The sequence below is a fragment of the Talpa europaea genome (assembly GCF_964194135.1).
Source record: "Talpa europaea genome assembly, chromosome: 16".
Classification (NCBI taxonomy): Eukaryota; Metazoa; Chordata; class Mammalia; order Eulipotyphla; family Talpidae; genus Talpa; species Talpa europaea.
Window position 1 is genome coordinate 6,366,490 of NC_140084.1, and position 19,383 is coordinate 6,385,872.

Sequence of the window (19,383 nt, forward strand, 5' to 3'; positions counted from 1 at the left end):
CTCAGCCCCCGCGCAAGTCTTTCTGGGAAGTGTAGTCCTAGCGACTCTTGGGGCGGGGCTTGTGAAGGAAGTGCCCCCACTTCCGTCTCAGTTGCTGACGATTTAGGTCTGCACCGGAAGTGCCAGTGCTGCCGATGTGGTACCTACTGATTGCGGTTTCGGTCGCCCTCCCTTGTTTTCCTGGCTGGGTATTTGCGTCGCACCATGGCGGTAAGGAGACTGGTAGGGTAGGGTCCGCATCGGCAAAGCGCTCCCGCCCCCGGAGCTGGGAGACTGAAAATAGGAAGGACTTCAAGAGAAGCGGATCGGCTAGAGGGGGGCGCCATGCAGTAACCGGACCGTATTAGAGCGAGGTGGGGAGTAAAAGGGTGCAGGACCATGCCAGAACTGGTGCTGGAGGGGTGATTGTCACAACCCGACAGTACCAGACGTTGCTAAAAATGAGGGACCTGAGGGCGTAGGCGTGAGACCCGATATGCATTGTTGTAGCAGAGGCTGGAGAGGAGCACCTTGTAACTCCACTTAGGAATTCCCCCCTGTAAAAGTCGTCAGCTGGACCTTACTAGGGTAGCAGAACCCTATCAGTGGAGCAGGAGATATCAAACTACTGTTTGTGGGCTTGTTCCCGGGCGAATAGAAGGCTATCGTAGCTGGTGGTCCTGGAAGGACGGTTAGCCCTAAATAGGATACACTGGAGCAAGGATTAACATCCTAAGGTTTGTATAGCTTTGAACACTATGAGGACGTGACTTAGGTGTAGATGAAATTCTGTAACTAACCATACTGGTGGGAGGAGTGAGGAGGACCCTGGCTGAGAAGGGTTCTGACAGCATCTAACCATTCCTTTGCAGCCTAAGGGAAAAGTGGGCACAAGAGGGAAGAAGCAGATATTTGAAGAAAACAGAGAGACCCTGAAGTTCTACCTGCGGATCATACTGGGGGCCAATGTAAGTGCTTGCCTCCTTGCTCCGGTGCCCACCCAAGGTCCCACAATCCTCAGCTCTGTTTGGGGAGTGGGGGTGGTGAAGGCAGTTTGATATGGTGTCAATCAAGTCTCAAGAAAATCATCTCCAGTTAAGAAATGATCCTGGCATAAGTGCCAAGTGATAAAAACAAAACAAAACCAGAAGTGAAGGTGAGAGTACTAGATGGACTTGAATTCTTCCCATCCCGAATACACCCAGACCTCTTTCCTGGGCTGACATGTCAACAGGAATCTGGGCATTCAGGACTAAGTGAGTAGGCCCTTTCTCCCCCTAGCTAGCCATATAAAACACAACCTATTTCCTTTCACAGCTTGACCTCACTGTTGGTCAAAGTTGAGACCCAAGGTTTAAGTGTAGTGTTTTTTTTTTTTTTTAAATGAGATTTTTTTGCCTTTTTTTTTTTTTTTAAAGATTTTTATTTTTATTTATTTATTTATACAAGCACTGGGTACAGTCAGAAGCGCGGGAGGGTGAGAGAAATCACCAGAGCCAGAGTGGGGAGCAGAGCAGGCAGAAGGACGAAGTACACTGCTGAGGGGAGCAGCGGGCGGCAGGAGAGGTCTGCGCGCCATGCGGGACCCTCCTTCAGTGGCCGGGGAGCAGCCAGGGATGGAACCCGTGCTGCAGAGGCCGCGGGCAGCTTCGCAACCCAGCGCTCAACCGCTGCACCACTGGGAAGGCCCTTAAGTGTAGTTTTTGATCCCATTTTGATCCTGTGTCTACTTACAGGCCATTTACTGTCTTGTGACCTTGGTCTTCTTCTACTCATCTGCCTCATTTTGGGCCTGGGTAAGTGTCCTTAGCCTGGGAATTCAGTGTCTCTATTGAGTCAATGACTGGCTTTTGATACTTGTATTCTTGCTCTGCAGATGGCCCTAGCCTTTAGTCTGGCAATATATGGGGCCAGCTACCACTCTATGAACTCGATGGCACGGGCAACCTTCTCAGAGGATGGGGCCTTGATGGATGGTGGCATGGACCTCAACATGGAGCAGGGCATGGCAGAGTGAGTGTCCCCCACCGCCAGCCCAGGTGAGCGGCCCCAGGGCTGGGGTGCCAGGGCCCAGATAGCGCAGATAGTTACCTGCAACTCAGAGGGTGGAAGGGGCCCATCTACTATCTTTGGCCCTTGCAGCCTCCCTTCTATCCACAGGCATCTTAAGGATGTGATCCTACTGACAGCCATCGTGCAGGTGCTCAGCTGCTTCTCCCTCTACGCCTGGTGCATATGGCTTCTGGTGTGTGCGGTGTGGGGCTCCCAAGAAGGAGCTGGGGCATCTAACCCTCCTCCTCTTTTATTTTCTGCACCTGGCTTCAGGTTATCTTTTCTTTCCTAGGCTCCAGGCCGGGCCCTTTACCTCCTATGGGTGAATGTGCTGGGCCCCTGGTTCACAGCAGACAGTGGCGCTCCAGCACCAGAGCACAATGAGAAACGGCAGCGCCGGCAGGAGCGGCGGCAGATGAAGAGGTTATAGGCACTGACTTTATGGCCACAGGTTGCTGGGCCCTGGGTGGCTCTATCAGGTGTCACGGCCCTCATGCCAGGAGCAATGAGGGCCTAGTCCGGGGGTAAAAGCAGTCCGAGGGTAGGATTGTTTAATAAATGACTTAGAATGTGGCTGATGGTTTTGTGGGCAATAACAAGGGGTGAGGCAAGAGCCGGTCGTTTGTATTTTCCTCCTATTACAGACCCCACGTGTTGGGTACCTTGAGAGAGGAAAAAGACTCTTGGATTGTCAGGAAATACTTTATTCCATGCACTGACACATGCACACACATGTGCATAGGCACACGTACACACACACACACACACACAGATAGGCATATACAAGTAATACTGCTCAAAGTACTGGCCACTGAGTGGCCCTGGAGTTGAGAAGAGGCCCAGAATTCTGCTCTGGTCTCTGCTCACTCTACAGTCTTTTTCATTGCAGGCGGGGCCCATATTGGTGTCCCGGAGGGAGCACCTTCACACCTCCAGGCCGGGACCCTTACTCAGTCCTAGTGCCTGCACCAGATCCTCTCCGAGTCCACTCTTCAATGTCCGTCTCACTGCAAGGACAGAGCAGGGTTGGAGGGAGTCGATGGGGTGAAAGTGGGCACTGGGAGTGTGGGGAGTACTTACAAGACTTGCGGTTGCCACGGGAACGCTTCCGTTCCCGAGCAGCTAAGGCACGAGGATTGCTCTTGGTCACTGACTGCACCAGCAGATCCATGATCTCATCAGAAGTGTCACTGGGTGAACTGGAGCCTGGGGGTTCTTCTGGGGGTGCAGTGGAGGGCTCCACCGCAGTGGGCATGGTTGGGGAACTGCTCTGGACCATGCCTAAGGGAGGCCAGATAGGAAGGTCAGGCCAAGGTGGTGCCTTGAGCTCTTTGCCCCCAGTAGACACAGGTCCCACCTCTGCTACGGCGGGCGTGTGTAGGGTCCTCAGGCCTGCTAGTCAGCAGGCTCTTCATGCTGGCGTGACTGTCGGCATCACCTCGGCCTGGCCCGCTGCCCACTGCCACTGGGACAGATGGGTTGCAGGGAGCTTCCCCAGCCACACTTGAGAACTTCTCTGTCTAGAAAGGGGAGAGAGGTGAGCTGGGGGTATGGGAAGCTGGCAGGAAGGGAGGGGATGGGAGTCAGGCCCACCTCGGTGATCATGCGTCCCCGGGTCTTGTTGCGCTCCCGGTACGTGGCGCGCTTCTTTTGCTGCTGCAGCACCCGTTCCCGGCAAGTGCGGTACTCCAGTGCGAACTCGCGCAGCGTGTGGCAGAACTGCATGACGCGCACTTCGCGGGCTGCCTGTGCCGTGTAACCCAGGTAGAGCAGGAAGGCGTGGAACCTGGGGGTCAGAGGTGGTGAGTCCTACTAGTGGTTTGAGGAACAGGAGTGGGCTCTGGCCTCTCTGTGGCCCATGCCCCCACCTGTTGCAGACACGGCGGTGTACCACCCTCAGCATGGCAACCCGGCGGGCACACTGGCCCAGGAAGTGGATAAGGCGAGTACGCAGGGCTGGGGCCAGTTCATGCTTGGCCAGGCCCCGCAAACTCTCCTCCGCTGCCCTGCTTCGGCGTTCCAGTTGCCCCAGGTTCTCATTCAGCTCCTCGAAGTCCACCTGGAAAAGCAGGGTGTGTATGGCCTCCCACCTAAGGTTGTGAGGGCTGGCCGGCCTAGGCCCTGGGACACAGATGGCTGAGACCCACCCCCTCCCTCCAAAAACTCAGTCTGATGTGAAACAGAGAAGTGCCCTTGGGGGAGTGGCAACAGCTTAGGTTTCTTGTGGGAAGCGGTGACTGAACAGACCCAAAGAGTGTAGGTGGGGCCCAGCTAATAGAGGAAAGAGTTTTTGGCTTTTTTTTTTTTTTGCAGAGGACATAGCCGGTCAAACACCTGTAGCCCTAGCAAGCCCTGGCGCAGCAACCCAGCAGCCCGAAGCGGGAGAAGCCAGGCCCAGAATCAGTACTCCTCACTCCTTGGCCAGCCTCGGCCCAGCCTCTGGCTGATGCTCACCTTAGCACAGCGGGTCAGAGCAGGGATTTCTGAGTAGAGGTCGGAGGAATCGGGCCGGGCCTGGAGCACCAAGGAGCAGAGATGGTGCAGCAGTGACTGCCGGCGCACTGTGTCCTTTACCTCTGACACCTTCTCCAGGTAGCTCAGCTCAAAGCCGCTGCTCTGAAAGGACCCTGTTTGAGCCTGGGCCTGGTCAGCTCCAGAGTCCTGGCCTCCAGCCCTTGTGTTGTCTCACCTGGGAGCCATTGAGGAAATTGCCCACAGCTAGCAGCGTGGCCAGGATGCAGCGGAAGGTGGCATTTTGCACCAGCTGTTCCATGCCCACTTTCAGGTCAAACAGCGGCTCTGCGATTTCCTAATGTGGGAGGTCAGAGACTCTCAGACCTTGTGGTCTCATGCTCAGCCCCCCACTGTCTATCCCATCTTGTGACCCAGGTACCCGCTCCATGCCGTCATAATCCAGTTTGAAGGCCCAGAGTTGCAGGCGGGCAGCCAGGCCCCCGATGGAGGCGAGGGTCATCAGGAAATTCTCAGCTGGGCCCAGGGGGATGTCAGGATTGGCCAGCTGGGCCTCTTCAATCTTCTGCCTCTCCTCCTCCGTCGGCATCATGGTCAAAAGCTTCTGAGGATGCAGCCACCGCCCCATAGGCTGCTCAGTGCTGGCCTTAGGCCTCAGGCAAGGGTCTGGGTTTCTCCCTATGTCATCTGGGGGAGCCCCAGGGTCTAGGGAGTGTTCTGCAGAAATGCCAAGCCCATGCCCACCAAGAAGGGACAGGAAATGCCCACTGGCCAAAGGAAAAGGTCAGGCCTCCCACCTCCCTCCCACATTGCTAGGAGGCTATCCCCACCTCAATGCCATCCTTGCTGACAGCAAACTCATCAAAGTTGAGCAGGGCAGCCTTGATGACGTGTACAGGTGGCAGTGTGGTTAGGCCAATGTTGATGGCATTGCTGCGCTTGGGGTCCAGCACTACAGTCATGGTCCGGCGGCCCTCGCCAGCTTTCTTTGAGGTTGGGGGGAGGGCAGTGTAAGACTGGGAAAGGGACTAGCTGGGCCAACAGTCCAAGGTGGTACTCCCGGGCCCTAACTGGAAGTAGGCAGTTGTGGGGCTCACCCCATAAACGGATACTTGGCATATGCAATGCCTTGGGATGAACTCAAATTAATAGGGCCCTATTATTCCCTTGTTGAGAGACCTTAGCCAAGTTCTTACTGCTTTCTATGTTTTTGCATGTGGGAAATGAGGGGCTGGCCACTGTGGTTCAAACCCTTGAGCTGACTCCCCCCTCTCCACTGGGATTACCTTGTAGATGAGGGTGGGATTACCTACCTTGGAAGGCAGCACATCCTTGGCGCGGGACTCAAACAGGTGTTCTAGACGGGCTGTGTCCACTGAGACAGGTTCCAGCGAGGCCCACAGGGTAGGGCAGGGCCCAAAGCGGCTCCCAGAGCTTCCATGGCCCCCAGCCAGTTTTAGCTCTCGCCAGAAGAGTTTTACTGTCTTCCTCTTGATGGGAAGGGCTAGGCTGTCAGGTGCTGAGGGGGGAGGGGGGACAGCTGGGGGTGGAGGTGGTGGGAATGGGCCTTTGATGGATGGAGGAGGTAGGGGTGGAGGGGGTAGGGGTGGAGGGGGTAGGGGTGGAGGAGGTGGGGGGGCTCCAGAGAGTAGGGGCAGTGGGGGTGGTGGAGGTGGGATTCCTGTGTCAGCTTCCACAGCCTCTATGTTCAGCATGTCCTGGTCTTCATCCTCCCCCAGATCTGAGAAGTCCAGGTCCCCAATGCAGAGCTTGGATACAAGGGTAGGGAGCTCCTGGGTAGGGAGCTCCTTGGGGCTTGGTGGGACTAGTGGCTCCTTGGGCTCCGGCTCAAGACTCCGCTGGGCCCGGAGCAGGACTCGGGAGACAGGGCTCTGGGATGTTCTGGGTACAGAGGCCAGCTCAGGGGAGCCCCATAATTCCCGGGTATCTAGGAAAAGGAAAGCAATTGTCAGCATCATGCCATCTGCAGGCAGCAGGGCAGCATGGGTAGATTGTGCTCGCCCACCTACTCACCTGGGTGCCCATCAGTCTCATCAGGTATGGCTCCAGCCAGTGCCTCCGCTCGGCCCTGAGCCAGCGCAGCCTGCTTCTCTGTTTCTGCTGCTGCCACATTCTCCAGGAACCGAGCTCTGGAGAGAAGCACTTGTCAGTGATGTTTTCTGACATGGTACAGCCCAGGGTGGTGAACATGCCTTGCTGGGCCCCCAGGCTCTGCCCCCAGTTGCAGGCACACATACACACAGGGAATAGTCCATGCGCTGAGCAGACCCAGGTCCTGCCCCCCAAGGCCAGCTCCTGTTGAGTCTCCCCATTGGGCGGGGTCACTACCAACCAAATGTTCCCAGATCAACACAGGGAGAAGTTCTATTCAACGTCGAACTTGCAACCCTGCTGCTGCTCATGGTCACTGTACTGATTCCAGACAAGGACACTTATGCAGGGGGAGAAGCCAGCTGACCCAGCGGGCACACCAGAATGTCGCTCCCTCAGCGTGTTTGGAAGCTTCTGGGAGCTATGGCCTGTACTCAGAAGAGGGCCTGGCAAACAACAGGCGCTCAGCTTATGCTGAAGTAAGTCATGTGATCCAGTCTCTTTTGTGGTCTCCCCAGCCTCAGTCCCTGTCCTTCCCTCAGCCCTAGATTGTTCCTCTACCCTCACTCCACACAGTGCCCTAGGCCTCCTCCCTGCCCCATTCCTGAACTGAGGATGTGGGAAAATGGGCTCGGTTTGAGAATCCATGTTCTCATCTTTGGGCTTAGCTATTTAAGGGGTCACTCTTGAAGCATCGGGACCACTGTGACCCCAGTGACCTTCCCAATGTAGCAGTACCTCCCTGGGTAACCAAGGAGGCGCAAGTCTGGGACAGTGGTGCCTGAGCAGCTCCAGTTACCACCGCATTAGGTTTGTGGGACCCCTGCCGGGCAAGCAATGCTGAAGCCCTGAGCGCATGGTGGGCCTGGCAGGCTGGCCTTTGTACTTACTCCTGCCTGGCCTGCCCAGTATGGGCCTGGGGGACAGGTGGGCTCTCAGGGGCCCTGGGTGAGAGGGGCGAGAGGAAGAGATGATAATTGTGGCGTTGTTGCACGCCAAAGCCCAGCTGCCCACACTCACACAGATCTGGGCAGTGATACCAGGGATTCCTTCCCAGCCACGGTGGGAAGAGGAAGGGGCGGGGAGTCATGATATAAGAACACTGGAGATGGACAGACTGACATGAAGCAGGGCAGGGTGAAGTGAGTGCCAAAGACAGGGCAGAACGAGTCAGTGACCGAGAAACAGGAAGACAGATGGCAGGAGGGAGACGAATGGCAAGTGGCGAAGACAGGACAGAAAGGTGAAGTCTCAGGAGGATGAGGTCCGTTCAGAGCTGAGCCAGCCCTCCAGCAGTCACTTACCAAACAGGAGCAGTTTGGTGAAGTCTGGAAAGAAAGAAAGAGAAAGCACGCGTTTGGGCAGAGGAGTTGGGCAAAGAAGGGCCGGTGAAGGGGCCGAGTGGAGGGACAGCTGGCAAGAAGGCTGTGGGGAGGCCTCGAGCTCACAACTCACTTGTAGACGCTCCTCTCGCAGCTGTCTGCCGCCGAGGGCGCCACTGAGAGGGTCGGAAAGACGCTCAGCGTGGAGTGGAGGCCAGAGGTGGGGCTCACAGGGCTGGAGGCGGGACTCGTGGGCAGGGCTGGCCTGCCGGGGGTGGAGCTGATCGGGGAGGCGGGGCTGGAGGCGGGGGCTGCCGGCCAGGTGGGGCTCGCAGAGGCGGGGCCCGTCGGTGAGGCAGGTCCCGCGGGGCTGGAGGCAGGTCCTGCGGGGCTGGAGACAGGGCCTGTCAGGGGACAAGGCTCAGCTGGCGGATCCACTCTCCGGATCTGCTTACGGCCTTCGTTATTCTCACCTAGGCTCCGGGGTACGCACGGGGCAGCCCCCCCCTTCTAGAGATCGGCGGCTCCTTTTGCCCTCCTCTGAAGAAGGCTTTCGGCGCTCCCGCCGCCCACCTGCTGCAGCTTCTTCAATGTCTCCATCCTCCAACCGAAGGGCGCTCTGGCAGGGGCGGGCCAGATGTGAGCCTCTGAGGCCCAGGTCGGTGGGGGTGGCGCGGTGGGGAACCTCGCTCCGTCCCTACCCACCGCGCAGCCCGAAGGGCCCAGCCCACCTCATAGAGCACGAGCTGCGCGCGCAGGTCTATGTCCACGCCCAGGGCGCTCAAGTGGCGCTGCACCAGGGTCTCCATGCCCTGCTGCTCCAGGGCATCTGTCACATCGTAGAAGGAGTCCTGGTCCGGAAGAGCCGCCAGGGTCTGGTGGACGGGTATAGGAGGGCAAGGGTGAGGTTGGCGGGGTTCAGCAGTCAGGAGCCTGAGGGGTCCACGATTGGTACTTGGCTCCCCTACCCCTGCCCACACACCTTGTTGATGAGGGTGACTGTGTACACCAGCAACTCAGGGTCAGCGCCGTTCTTCTCCTCCAGGATGGACACCAGATTGGCCCACGGAAGAGCACCTGCCGCACAGGAAGGGACACAGTCACACAGGGTCAGGTAGGGGACAGGGCTCGGAATGGCGGGGAAGGGACGGGCAGCAACTGACCAGTGGTGCTGGCCACAGAGTTGACTGCACGGATGAAGAGCGGTGCGTTGTTCTCCGAGTATTCCACAAACACCAGCAGCAGCTTCAGGGCTGTCTTCACCACCAAGCGGGACTAGGGAAAGGAGTGAGCACACGAGTGGGGCTTGGCCCAGACTTGTGCCAGCTCCTGGTGTGTGTGGGGGAAAGGGTGGCTGGGGTTGCCCAGAGAGGAGAGTCTGGGCAGAAAGACTGGCTCCAGTCCCAGCCACCAAGTGCTCCCGAGGCTTAGAGGGGCCTCAGACCCGCTCCATTCCAGCCTATTCGCCGAAGACGGTCCAGTGACAGGCAGTAGGTAAAGGGTGCATGGCTGGGTGGAGGCCACTTACCAGACTGGCGCACAGCGTATACAGCCATTGCACAGTCTCACTGTGGGCCACCACTCCCAGCATCCCGTCCACAAAAAGCATCAGCTGGCCTAGTGCTGGGGACACAAGGACAAGAGGAGGTCAGTTAGGGGCCACTGAGGGCAGGGATGGTGGGGCTGGGCAGGGGTGGGGCTGACCTCTCAGGATGTAAGTCTGGTAGTTGTGATCGGCAGCAGCGCCCACACGGATGAGGCAACTCAACCCCTCTGAGTGTACGAATTCAGGCACTAGATCCTTGTCCTCCTGGAGGCACGGAGGAGGCACCAGGGGGGAGTTTAGGGGGAACAGGGCTGCACACCCGACCCCAGCCCACCTCTGGGCCTCACCTGGAAGATCTGTTTTAGTGAGAAGAGGGAGCGACGGAGCTCTGGGCCACTGCAGCCATACAACTTTTCTGCAAAGGACGGGTGGGCATGGAGCCTCAGGGAGACACAGATACCCTGATCTCCTGCGACACAACCACAGCACCCCTTCAAGAAATAGCCTTTCCCTGAACCGCCCACCTCCTCCTCCACTCCCTGACTCTGGCCAACCACCGCAGTCAGGCTGCAGCATTTGCCCTGGCCCTGGAGAGAGAGGTCAGGATAGGAATGAGGAGGGGTCATGTATCCTGCCTCTCATGCGCCCTGTCCACTGTCCAGCACTGACCTGAAAGAAACTGAGCCAGCTGGGCTGTGGGGGTTGTTGGACATGGAGGCCCTCACACACTCACCCAAGATGGCATTGACCCTCACAGAGAGTTGGGTCCGCAGAATCAGTGTAGGCTTCCGCCCTTTGCTGGAATCAAGCAGCTTAGTCAGCAGCTCCAAGACCATTCCTCAGGGCCCCAACCCCCACACCAAGGCAGCCAGAGACCTCCCTGCATGCCAGCCCTGGCTCAGCTCCTTCCTCCCCAGGCCCCAGGGTTGTCCCGACAGGAGGGTTTGTGCAAACACAGGTATCTCAGTTATGTAGGAGAGCTCCTCTCCCCCACTCCCACCCCAGGCAGCCGGTTACACCGGCCAGGCCTTGAGATTCCCCTGGCATCGTTCCCCAGGGCAGTAGGAAGTGACCCACGGCTCAGGCTAGAGATTAGGTGTCTGGGCTGCTGACACCCAAGCCAGCCCCTGGTGAGGGCAAGGGTGGTGCCCGCCTTCCCCTCCACCAGCTCTGACCTGATCTCTTCATAGAAGCCCTCCAGCATCTCCCGCTGTTCTTCAAGGGACAGCTCAGGGTCCAGGTAAAATCCAGAAGGAGACACTTGCAGGGCGCAGTCCTCCAGCTGGGGGCAAAGGGAACAGCTATTAGGGCGGGGGAAGAGGTGGCAAGGATATGAATGGATACCCCATGATGTCCTGTCTCCCACTTGGGGTGATGGCAGAGAGGCACAGTGCCAGGGGGCCACACTGCGGTCACGTGTTCCTTCAACAGCCATTACTCCTGTACCGAACGTGTGCAAAAGTCCACTATTCTCGGGTGCCAGGCCTTCTTGCTCTTTGTTCGGACTGTTTTCTCCTGGCTAACACCTACCCATTCTCTGGGTTCACACTTGATAACATCTTTTGGAATGCCATTCTGGACTCCTCTAGCCAGTGCTGTGCGGCCCACTCCACCCTGCGTGGGACCCCTTCTGCGGCTTTCTGAGCAGCGTCACCATAGCCTTGACGCCAGTCTCCTTCCCCCCGCACAGAGGCTGACTGGGCTCAGGCACCGGGTCTGTGGTGCTCCGTGCTCGATATGCAGAGCCTGCACGGCACTTGGCACATGGTAAGTGCTTACTAAATGCCTGCTGAGCTAATGAACACGAATGAGGAAGGGGAATGGAGAGAAGATGGGAGGAAGTTCCTGCCTTCGAGGAAGTTCACAGCCCTGTGGGGTGATAAGCTGTGACCACAAAGCATTCAAGCCCAAGGGGAAAGTGTGAAGAATGTCGGGAGGTGCAATCCAGCTGGGAGCTGGGGGTGTGTGTGTGTGTGAATAGAACAGTGAGGAGTAGGGGCTAATTCATAGGTTCCCCATTCCTCCAGGACTCAGGGTCTTTGCCCTGCACCCAAAAGGGCTACAATTACAGCCGTCCTAACTGGTCCCCAGAGGCCACCGAGGGCCTATTGAAAACCAAATTTCAGGGTCTGACTCAGTCACTCTACAGAAGGACCCTGAAACCAGCCTTTGTAACAAAAAGGTCCATGCTCCATCCATGTGTCTGCTGCCCGCGTCTCCCTCCCCTGCCGGCCTGGCTCCCCTCCACCACCGTGGGTGTGACACTTGGCCCTCTGAGGAGTGTCTGCAGAGAGGCCTGGAGGTGACTGGAGTCTGAGAGCCGCATGGTGCCTCTCCTGGACACCTCCCCCGGGGCACAGTGCTAGTATACAGGGCTCAGCAAAGTCTCCTTGATATGAGTGGTCCCACCCCTTGAGCTATCAGGGCCCAAGGAGAGCCCCCGCTAGAGAGGCAGGGGTTTTCTGGTCGCCATCTCACTGGGAAAATCAACCTCAGCAATTCTCCTGCTGGTCCACCAGCCCACCCTGTTCTGGACCCTGTCCAAGAGTTTCCACCTATGTGACCACCCCGCAACGCCCCACCACCCGGTCGCCTGAGTGAGGAGAGGGAGTCCGCTCCTGCCCCAGCCCTGTCTCTGCTTAGCAACCCTGCTCATCCTGAGAACCTGACCCAGTTCCTTCCTGGCAGTTCGGCATGTGGGCCCTTGGGTGACACCTCCCCCCAACACCTCCCCACCCCCGCCTGGGACATGGGACATAGGACAAACACTCCAGCCTGTTCTCTGTCCCACTTCCTGCCTGGCTGCCTGCCCTCCCCCTGGGCGCCTTGGGCGGGCCTGGGCCTCGCTCCCTTCCCAGGGAGCAGAGTCATCTTCTCCAGGGCCTGCTGGGATCAGGTTTGAGAGGAGGTGGCCAGGCCCCAGGGCTAGGGTACTTCTTCCGGGACCAGCTCAGTTGAGGGCAACCCACATTCCTCTGATCCCTCTGATTCCATGCATGACTCAGCAATCTCATCCGCACCCCACACACACACACCCCTGCCCCCGGCACCGAGGAATCTACCTTGGCCTGGAGGATTCCCAGACCCTAGAGAAACATCTCCCCCACAACCATACAGCCCCGCAATGGCCCCCAAAGCAAACACATAGAATAGCTCATTCATTCAAGCATTCACAAATCAGGCTGGCTTTAGATGCTGAGGGCAGAACAGGGAATAAGACACTGCTTCTGCCTTGCCTTCCTTCGAGCCCAGTGGGGGAGGCAGACAGACTTAACTCAGAAAAAGTCCACAAATAAGAGTACAGTCCCCACCGCCAAGGGTGCTGAGAAAAGGGAGGGGCGGCGTGCTGTAAAGATGAACGCTGGAGGGTGATCAGATTATACCTGGTGACTTCTTACTCATCTGGGTATATGACCTGATAAACAGATGTTTATGTGCACACACCCGTACGCACACACACACATGCACGCGCACACACACACATGCCTGTACTGGCCCCTGCAGCGCACCTACAGAAAGCTCAGGCCCAGCATGCTCTCCCTTCCTGCATGCACATTTGTAGTTCTAATGCCTGCCAAGTAGGGCACGGCCCTCTCCATGCAGGCCCCGGGGACACCTGCTTCCACTCGGTTCTGAAGATGAGTCCTCCACCACCCCTAGCCACCTCGGAGGAGCAGGGTCCCTCCATGCTGGTAGCTGTGAACCCCTCCCACTTCACCTGCCCGATCCAGCCAGGGCCTCGTTGCTGGGAATTGGTTCAGGACAGGGCCCCCACTCCGAGATCCCTGTCCTGGATGGGAGGCAGGGGTAGTAGTGGGTAGGGTGAGGCAGGCAGCAAAGAGCAGAGTTTCAGCTGGGTGGTGCTTATCCCTCACACCTCTGGCCCCTTCCTTGGGGTCACCATTGTGAGAGCCAAACCTCTGGGCCTTGTTTCTCACACCCTGGGGCAGAGCCAGGCTGGAGTTAGCCCAGACCGGGGCCCCTGCAGACAGACAGCACTGAGGGTCAGCACGCAGTGAGGGCCCACATGCTTGACTCCCTCCTGGCTCTTGTCTCCCACACTTCCCTGCTGTCTGTCTTAGGGCGAAGTCCTTCCTCATCCTTCAGAACCCCCCGACTGCAGCCTCTAGCCCACTTTTCTCTTGTTCTCTGAACTCAGGCTTTTCTAGCAGCTGAAACCAACTGGCTACATATGGTTTTAGATGCAGGGCCAAGTTCAGGAGACCGTAGTGTCTGCCTCCCAACATTTTTTTTTTAAGATTTATTGATTTATTTATATAAGAACCGGGGTGCAGTCCAGAGGCGCTGGAGGGTGAGAGCATTCACCAGAGCCAGAGCGGGGAGCAGAGCAGGCAGAAGGACCGAAGTACACTGCTGAGGGGAGCAGTGGGCGGCAGGAGAGGTCTGCTGCGCCATGTGGGACCCTCCTTTGGTGGCCGGGGAGCAGCCGGGGATTGAACCGGTGCTGCAGAGGCTGCGGGCAGCTTCGCAACCCAGCGCTCAACCGCTGCGCCACTGGGGAGGCCCCACTCCCCAACATTTTTTATAACAGTATTACCAGGTGAGAATGAACGGGTCCAGGCCAGGGTATGTTACCGAACGCCAGCCTCAGTTTCCCTCAACTAATGAAAGGAAACATCAGGTACAAGAAAGGTGGAGAAGAGGGTAGAATTATATGCTGAAAGATTCCTGTTGTAGGAAGTAACTTGTCAACTGCCTTTTTCTTCTCCTTTCCTATAAACACTAGACCATGTGCTCTGAAGACCTTGTTATCTTGGGTCTCCAACTAGACTGTGACTTTCTGGATGACATGACGCAATGGTCCTTGAGGGAAACCCACATTTGCCACCTTTGTGCATACATCATTTGATTTTCCTGATAAACCCATTACAGGTGAGGAAACCAAGGCTCAGAAAGTCAGTGAATCTGCCCCAGGCTGCACAACTGGGAATGGAGCTGGGCAAACTGACCTGGATCTTGGGCAGGTGGACTCTGGAAATCCTCCAGGGGATAAGGTATGAGGCTCGGGCCCGGAGGGTTGCCAAAGGCTAGAGATGGCCCCTCAGCCTTCTGGACTCTACAAATACCCCAAACAGGTTCTCCCAGTTCCAGCAAGGGAACATGAATGAACACACAGACATCATACATGCTGGAGTAATAGTGCCAACTTCTGCCCAAACCTAGGTCCTGGCATCCTTCACTAGGCTGCAACCCAGGATCCCTAGCCCAGGATGACCAGCAAGTTGGACATGCCAGCTCCAAGGAAAGCTGGGAGAAGGCCATGACTCATGCCCACATCCCAGTCTTCTCTAGTCTCCCAAGAGACCACCATATCAGGGTACTAAAGGACTCAGTTCATCCCCAGTTTCCTTTATTACCCTTAACAATACTCTGGGGCCCCTCTTGGTCTCTGTCCTAGTAATTCAGGTTCGCAATTTAGCCCCCTAACCACAAATGCTTCTGAGGGGCAAACTGAGGCTGGAGAGGGAAGGGCGAGTGTCATTTAGGACAGTGTCATCCCTGCCCTACCCTGATCTTTTGCCACAGCTGGGGAAACAGTTACTGGTAATGAGCAGATTTCTAGGGTTATCCCTGCCGCCAGCAGTAGAGGGACCCTCTGCCCTTTTGCATCAGGGGCAGAGTATCCAGGGTTCCTCTGTCTGGGGCCCAGGCAAAAGTTAGTACTTTTCCAGATGTGGAAGGGCATTTGGGTAGCAGGGAGCAGCTCCTGAGGCACTGCCCATAAGGGCAAAGAAACCTGGAGGGCAGGACTGGGCCACTCTGAGTAAGGAAGCACAGATGGCGAGGCCAGAGAGTAGTTTCCTCCCACTGTGGCCAGACGCAGATCTCTGGACTGGGTGAGGCTCCCACACAGAAGGGAGATATTCCTAGTTCCCTTGAGGACACCAGGCAGGGCCAGGGCACTGCCAGGACCCTCCCCCCCAGGGTCAGGAGATGAGTCAGAAACTGTGGTCAGGAGCTTCCTCCTAGACTGGGAGGAAATGAGCAAGGCCTTCTCAGGCCTGTAAGCTCTGAATCCTTTAAAAAGGAAGCCCCTATGGGAATTCTAGAGGCTAAGTCCAGACCACTGGGATGTGTGGGGTGGAACCCCAAAGTGGGCTGGGCCTCTGTACATCCCCAGGGAAGGCCAGGGCCTGCAGGGGTGATAGGAGGCAGTACCCAGAGTGGGCGGGCAGAAGGCACTGGGCTGTGTCTCATTCCTCTTCTGGACAACTGTCCACAGGGCCAAGCAGTCAGTAGAGGAAACCCCCTCCTCTTATTTCTGCCTGAGAGGGAGACACTTGGGTTTCTGGGTCACCTCTCCCCTCTAGAGGGCTATCAGGCAGGCCTGAGTCATGTCTGTGCCCCTGGGGCACCCACTCACTGGACTTAGGGAGGAACCAGCTGTTGACATTTCCTGCAAGGAGGAGCTCTGCTCCCCCTCCCTCAGCTCTCTGATATCCCTGCCCCTACCCTATTCTCAGCCCTTCTTCCTCCAGCCTTCTATTCTGGGGCTGTGGTCACAGTTTATATTTGGGATGAGCACAACACTGCATCTGACCATTCCTGGCGGAACTGCCAGCACCGGGGAGTCCTGGCTCCAATCACCTTGTCACCCAGCATGCCCACCCCCATATGCTGCCTGTGGGTATGTGACAGTTCTCAGATACAGGAGGCGGGAGATCCCAAAAGTGGGGAGACCAGGAAGGACTGAGTTGGGGGTGGAGGATTTAACAGTCTCTGAGCTCAGCAGCGTGCTCAGCTGGAGACAGAGGGAGAGCAATGGTGGGGTAGGGGGTGAGCAGAGAATTAGGGGTGGTTCTGATGCTCTTTCTTGCAGTCGACTTCCCAAGCCTACCCCTAATTGGGAAGAGGGGTGTCAGGGCTAGGTCCTGTCCCAGAGCGGGGGTGGGGGGTGGAGGAATACATTTTTCTCTCTCTCCAGTGCTCTTCGTGCCAGGACTTCCAGGAGCCCTGAGGCAAGAACTCCTCTCTCCCCAGCCCGCCATCCTGAATGGGAGGTGGCCCCTGGGAGCTTCTTCCAGGCCCACCTCAGTTTCCCCCTGCGAACAGGGCAGAGCAAGGGAAGGGTGTGTGTTTGCCTCAAAACTCTGGAGTGGGCAGAGGGCTGCTGCCTTCATGCTTTGCCCCGACACGCGCCACTCCTCAGGCCACGATCCTCACCACCCTCTTCCCAGCCCTGGGAGGCGGGGCGGGCTCTCAGCGCGAGGAATGCAGGCTGGGGGCCCGGGGCGCATTCCAGGGGAGACCCCGGGCCTGAGGGGCAAGTTTGCGCAACTGGGCGTCCAGCCACGGCCGGGAGCAAGAGGAGGGCACCCCATCAATTCTCTCTTCCTCCTCGCCACTCGGTGCAGACCGCCTGGCGGAGAATAGGGGGTGGGGTGGGGTGGGGGGTGATTGTCTGCCTCCCAGAGTCCCGGCCCGGAAACCCCGCGCGCCGGAAAGGGATGCCTGAGGGGGGCTGAGCGGGAAGGGAGGTCGGGCCGGCCATCTGGAAAAGGGCCTCTCCCGGCGCTGTGCGCTAGTCGACTGCGGGGCGCAGGCAAACCAGGGCAGGCCCGCGGTTTAAAATTAGCCGGGCCCGCCCTCCCCTCCCGGCAGCGCGGGGGGACGGGATGGTGGCGCGGTGACTCAAAGGGCTTTTCCAGCAGCGCAGCCACTCGTGCTCGGCGGGTGCCGGGCCCGGCCGCTTCCCGGGGACTCCCCTCTCCCGGAGACAGCTCCCCTCGGCGGGCACTCCCAGGCCGGGCCCCACCTACAGAGGCACTGCTATCTCACAAGGCCCAATCCAGCCCTCGCCACCTCCAGGGGCCCGCCCCAGGCCCGCCCCTCCTCCTGGGCCCGCCCCCCGCTTACCTGAGCAGGTGGAAACTGGTGGCTCCCCAGCTCGGCCCCTGGATCCGCTACTACCCAGACGCCTACGGCCACCCTCTCCCGGGCAGACAGGCAGCCAGTGGACCCCAAGCTCATCCCCAGGTGGGCCTCGCTGCACGGGGCAGCTCGGCTGGCGCAGACCACAAGCGCCCCTGTTCCTCCCTCAGCTTCCCCTTAACTTAAGAGGCGTCGCTTGCAGGCAAGGCAGCGTGTACCCGGAGAAGCGACACTGCTCCAGCCTCTCTCCTCGAGGGGCACCTCCCAAAGGCTTTCATGGCGCCAACCCTGAACCCTCGATCGCCCCCAGCCTTTCTCCAGGCCCCCTCACCTTGAGCGGCGCCCCCAGCAGACGGTGCAGCGCCGGTATCTGCGCGCCCAGAGGCAGCGCCCCGTCCAGGCTGCAGGTGGGGGCCCGGCGAGGCTCGGGGAAGTTGGCACAGGCGAAGGGGTCGGTGTCCTCCAGGTACTGCACCCTCACGGTGACCACAGACACCGGCTCCCCTTCCCCGAGGTCTTCCCCGCCCGCCATGGCTTTGCCACTGGCCGGCGCCGCGCGCCCCCGCGCCGCGTCGTCTACTCCTCGGACTGTGCGGTCTGGGCCGGGCCGGGCCCGACGCCGGGGTAGGAGGGCGGAGCAAGCCGGAGGCGGGGCCCGGGGAGGGTGGGGCGAGCCGTGCCGGGGGCGGGCGATCCCGTTACTTCACCGGCTGCGCGGGCGGGAAAATCCCAGCCCGCGCCCCGCCTCCCAGGCCGGGAGGGTTTCTGTGCGCTCGCGAGTGGTGAGGCTGCGGTTTCTTTCAGAGATTGTGTTCGTTAGGGCAGGTGGGGCGGGATCCTCTTCGGATCGTGGCCTGCCAGGTTTCGCTCGGTTTAGGGTCCAGATGGCCCTAATCCCGTCAGTTTGAGGGTGCACGTGGAGGGGTTTCTCTTATTGGGGGAAAGCAGATGAGTCCCATTCAGTTTGGAGAGAGAAGTGAAACCTGATTTCATTTCCAGAAAAAGGTGGCATCTTTTCCCTTCCAGTTGGGGGAAGAAGAGACAGGTACCCCTCAGTTTTAGGAAAAGGGTGGATGACTCAGTTTGCTGGGGGAGTTTGTGGACTGAAATAAGGATCCCAGTAATAGTGATAATTGGATAAAGAGATTATTGGATAATCAAAGAGAGGATGTGAAACTGGGAACAGCCTGAATGATTTTACTCTAAAAAACTACTTCACCAGCCACAAGGCTGGGTGAGATGATACGCCTTAGGAGAGAAAGGAGTAGTTATTTTCTTACACCAAACGGTACAGTGATCAAACATTAACGTTTGACAGGATGTCTCGTTTTCATTCATAAATTTTGAAACCTCAGTCAGAACCTTGTTCTGACTCGGGGACCGGTCTCTTCAGCAAGGAGGCAAGATGTCAGGGTGGTTAGATTTTATCCTCACTGCTGATGGGGACTGGCTCGGGGCTGGCTTTTTTGCTGCCTCTTGCTCAAGCAAAAGACATGCTTGATTTCATTTCCTCACAGGCATATGGAATTTTCTGCACGACAGCTTCCCAGGGCCGACCGGTTCTGGTTCTAGTCTTCCAGGGCCTTTGAACTTCTTCCAGCGCGTCCGACCATGGAGACAGGACCCAACATACCCCTTCGGTTCTCAGGTAGGACATGTTCCCTTCAGCTTTGGGGCCGAAGTGGGATGAATGTCCCTCAGACTGAATGAAAGTAGGAGACAGTCGTCCTCAGTTTGAGGCGAGATAAGCCGAATGCCCTTCAGGGCTGGGTTGCTGGAGCCCACTTAGTTGTAAGAGAACCGAGACCTGGATTTTCCATAGTTTAGGGAAAGAAGATAGTTTCCTTCAGTTTTATAGAAAAGGCTCCGAGAAGAGTCCCCTGCAGTTTAAGGGAAAGGGAAGTCGGGTGCTCCTCGGCTCGGGATATAAGGAGGAGCAGCCTCCTTCTCGGCCTGGAATGAGCTGGGCCTGCTCCGGGCTTTGGGGTATCTGGGGACACTGGTGAC

General features: G+C 57.9%; 2 protein-coding genes across 4 annotated transcripts; one reads left to right on the plus strand and one right to left on the minus strand.

Annotated features, from left to right (window-relative positions):
* Positions 1-1,903: 1,903 nt before the first annotated feature.
* TMEM208 (transmembrane protein 208) lies at positions 1,904-2,466 on the plus strand (the record flags this gene model as incomplete). The annotated part of the gene is made up of 3 exons (XM_084257645.1): positions 1,904-1,992; positions 2,140-2,224; positions 2,324-2,466. The coding sequence occupies 3 exons, from the start codon at positions 1,904-1,906 to the stop codon at positions 2,459-2,461; spliced, it is 312 nt and encodes a 103-aa protein (XP_084113771.1). The 3' UTR covers positions 2,462-2,466.
* A 489-nt stretch (positions 2,467-2,955) lies between these two features.
* Positions 2,956-17,908, minus strand: FHOD1 (formin homology 2 domain containing 1; the record flags this gene model as incomplete). 3 transcript variants are annotated; one of them, XM_084257642.1, is made up of 24 exons in its annotated part: positions 2,956-3,038; positions 3,112-3,312; positions 3,389-3,551; positions 3,625-3,817; positions 3,900-4,090; positions 4,486-4,647; positions 4,721-4,840; positions 4,925-5,107; positions 5,334-5,489; positions 5,817-6,451; positions 6,538-6,653; positions 7,506-7,559; positions 7,920-7,943; positions 8,071-8,307; positions 8,411-8,556; positions 8,669-8,812; positions 8,920-9,014; positions 9,101-9,212; positions 9,466-9,560; positions 9,642-9,747; positions 9,831-9,898; positions 10,217-10,281; positions 10,659-10,765; positions 17,708-17,908. In XM_084257642.1, the coding sequence occupies 24 exons, from the start codon at positions 17,906-17,908 to the stop codon at positions 2,956-2,958; spliced, it is 3,657 nt and encodes a 1,218-aa protein (XP_084113768.1). The 3 variants fall into 3 exon arrangements, with proteins under 3 accessions (XP_084113768.1, XP_084113770.1, XP_084113769.1); XM_084257644.1 differs by lacking the exons at positions 7,506-7,559; positions 7,920-7,943 and having other exon boundaries at positions 8,071-8,235; XM_084257643.1 differs by lacking the exons at positions 7,506-7,559; positions 7,920-7,943 and having other exon boundaries at positions 8,071-8,328.
* Positions 17,909-19,383: the final 1,475 nt, after the last annotated feature.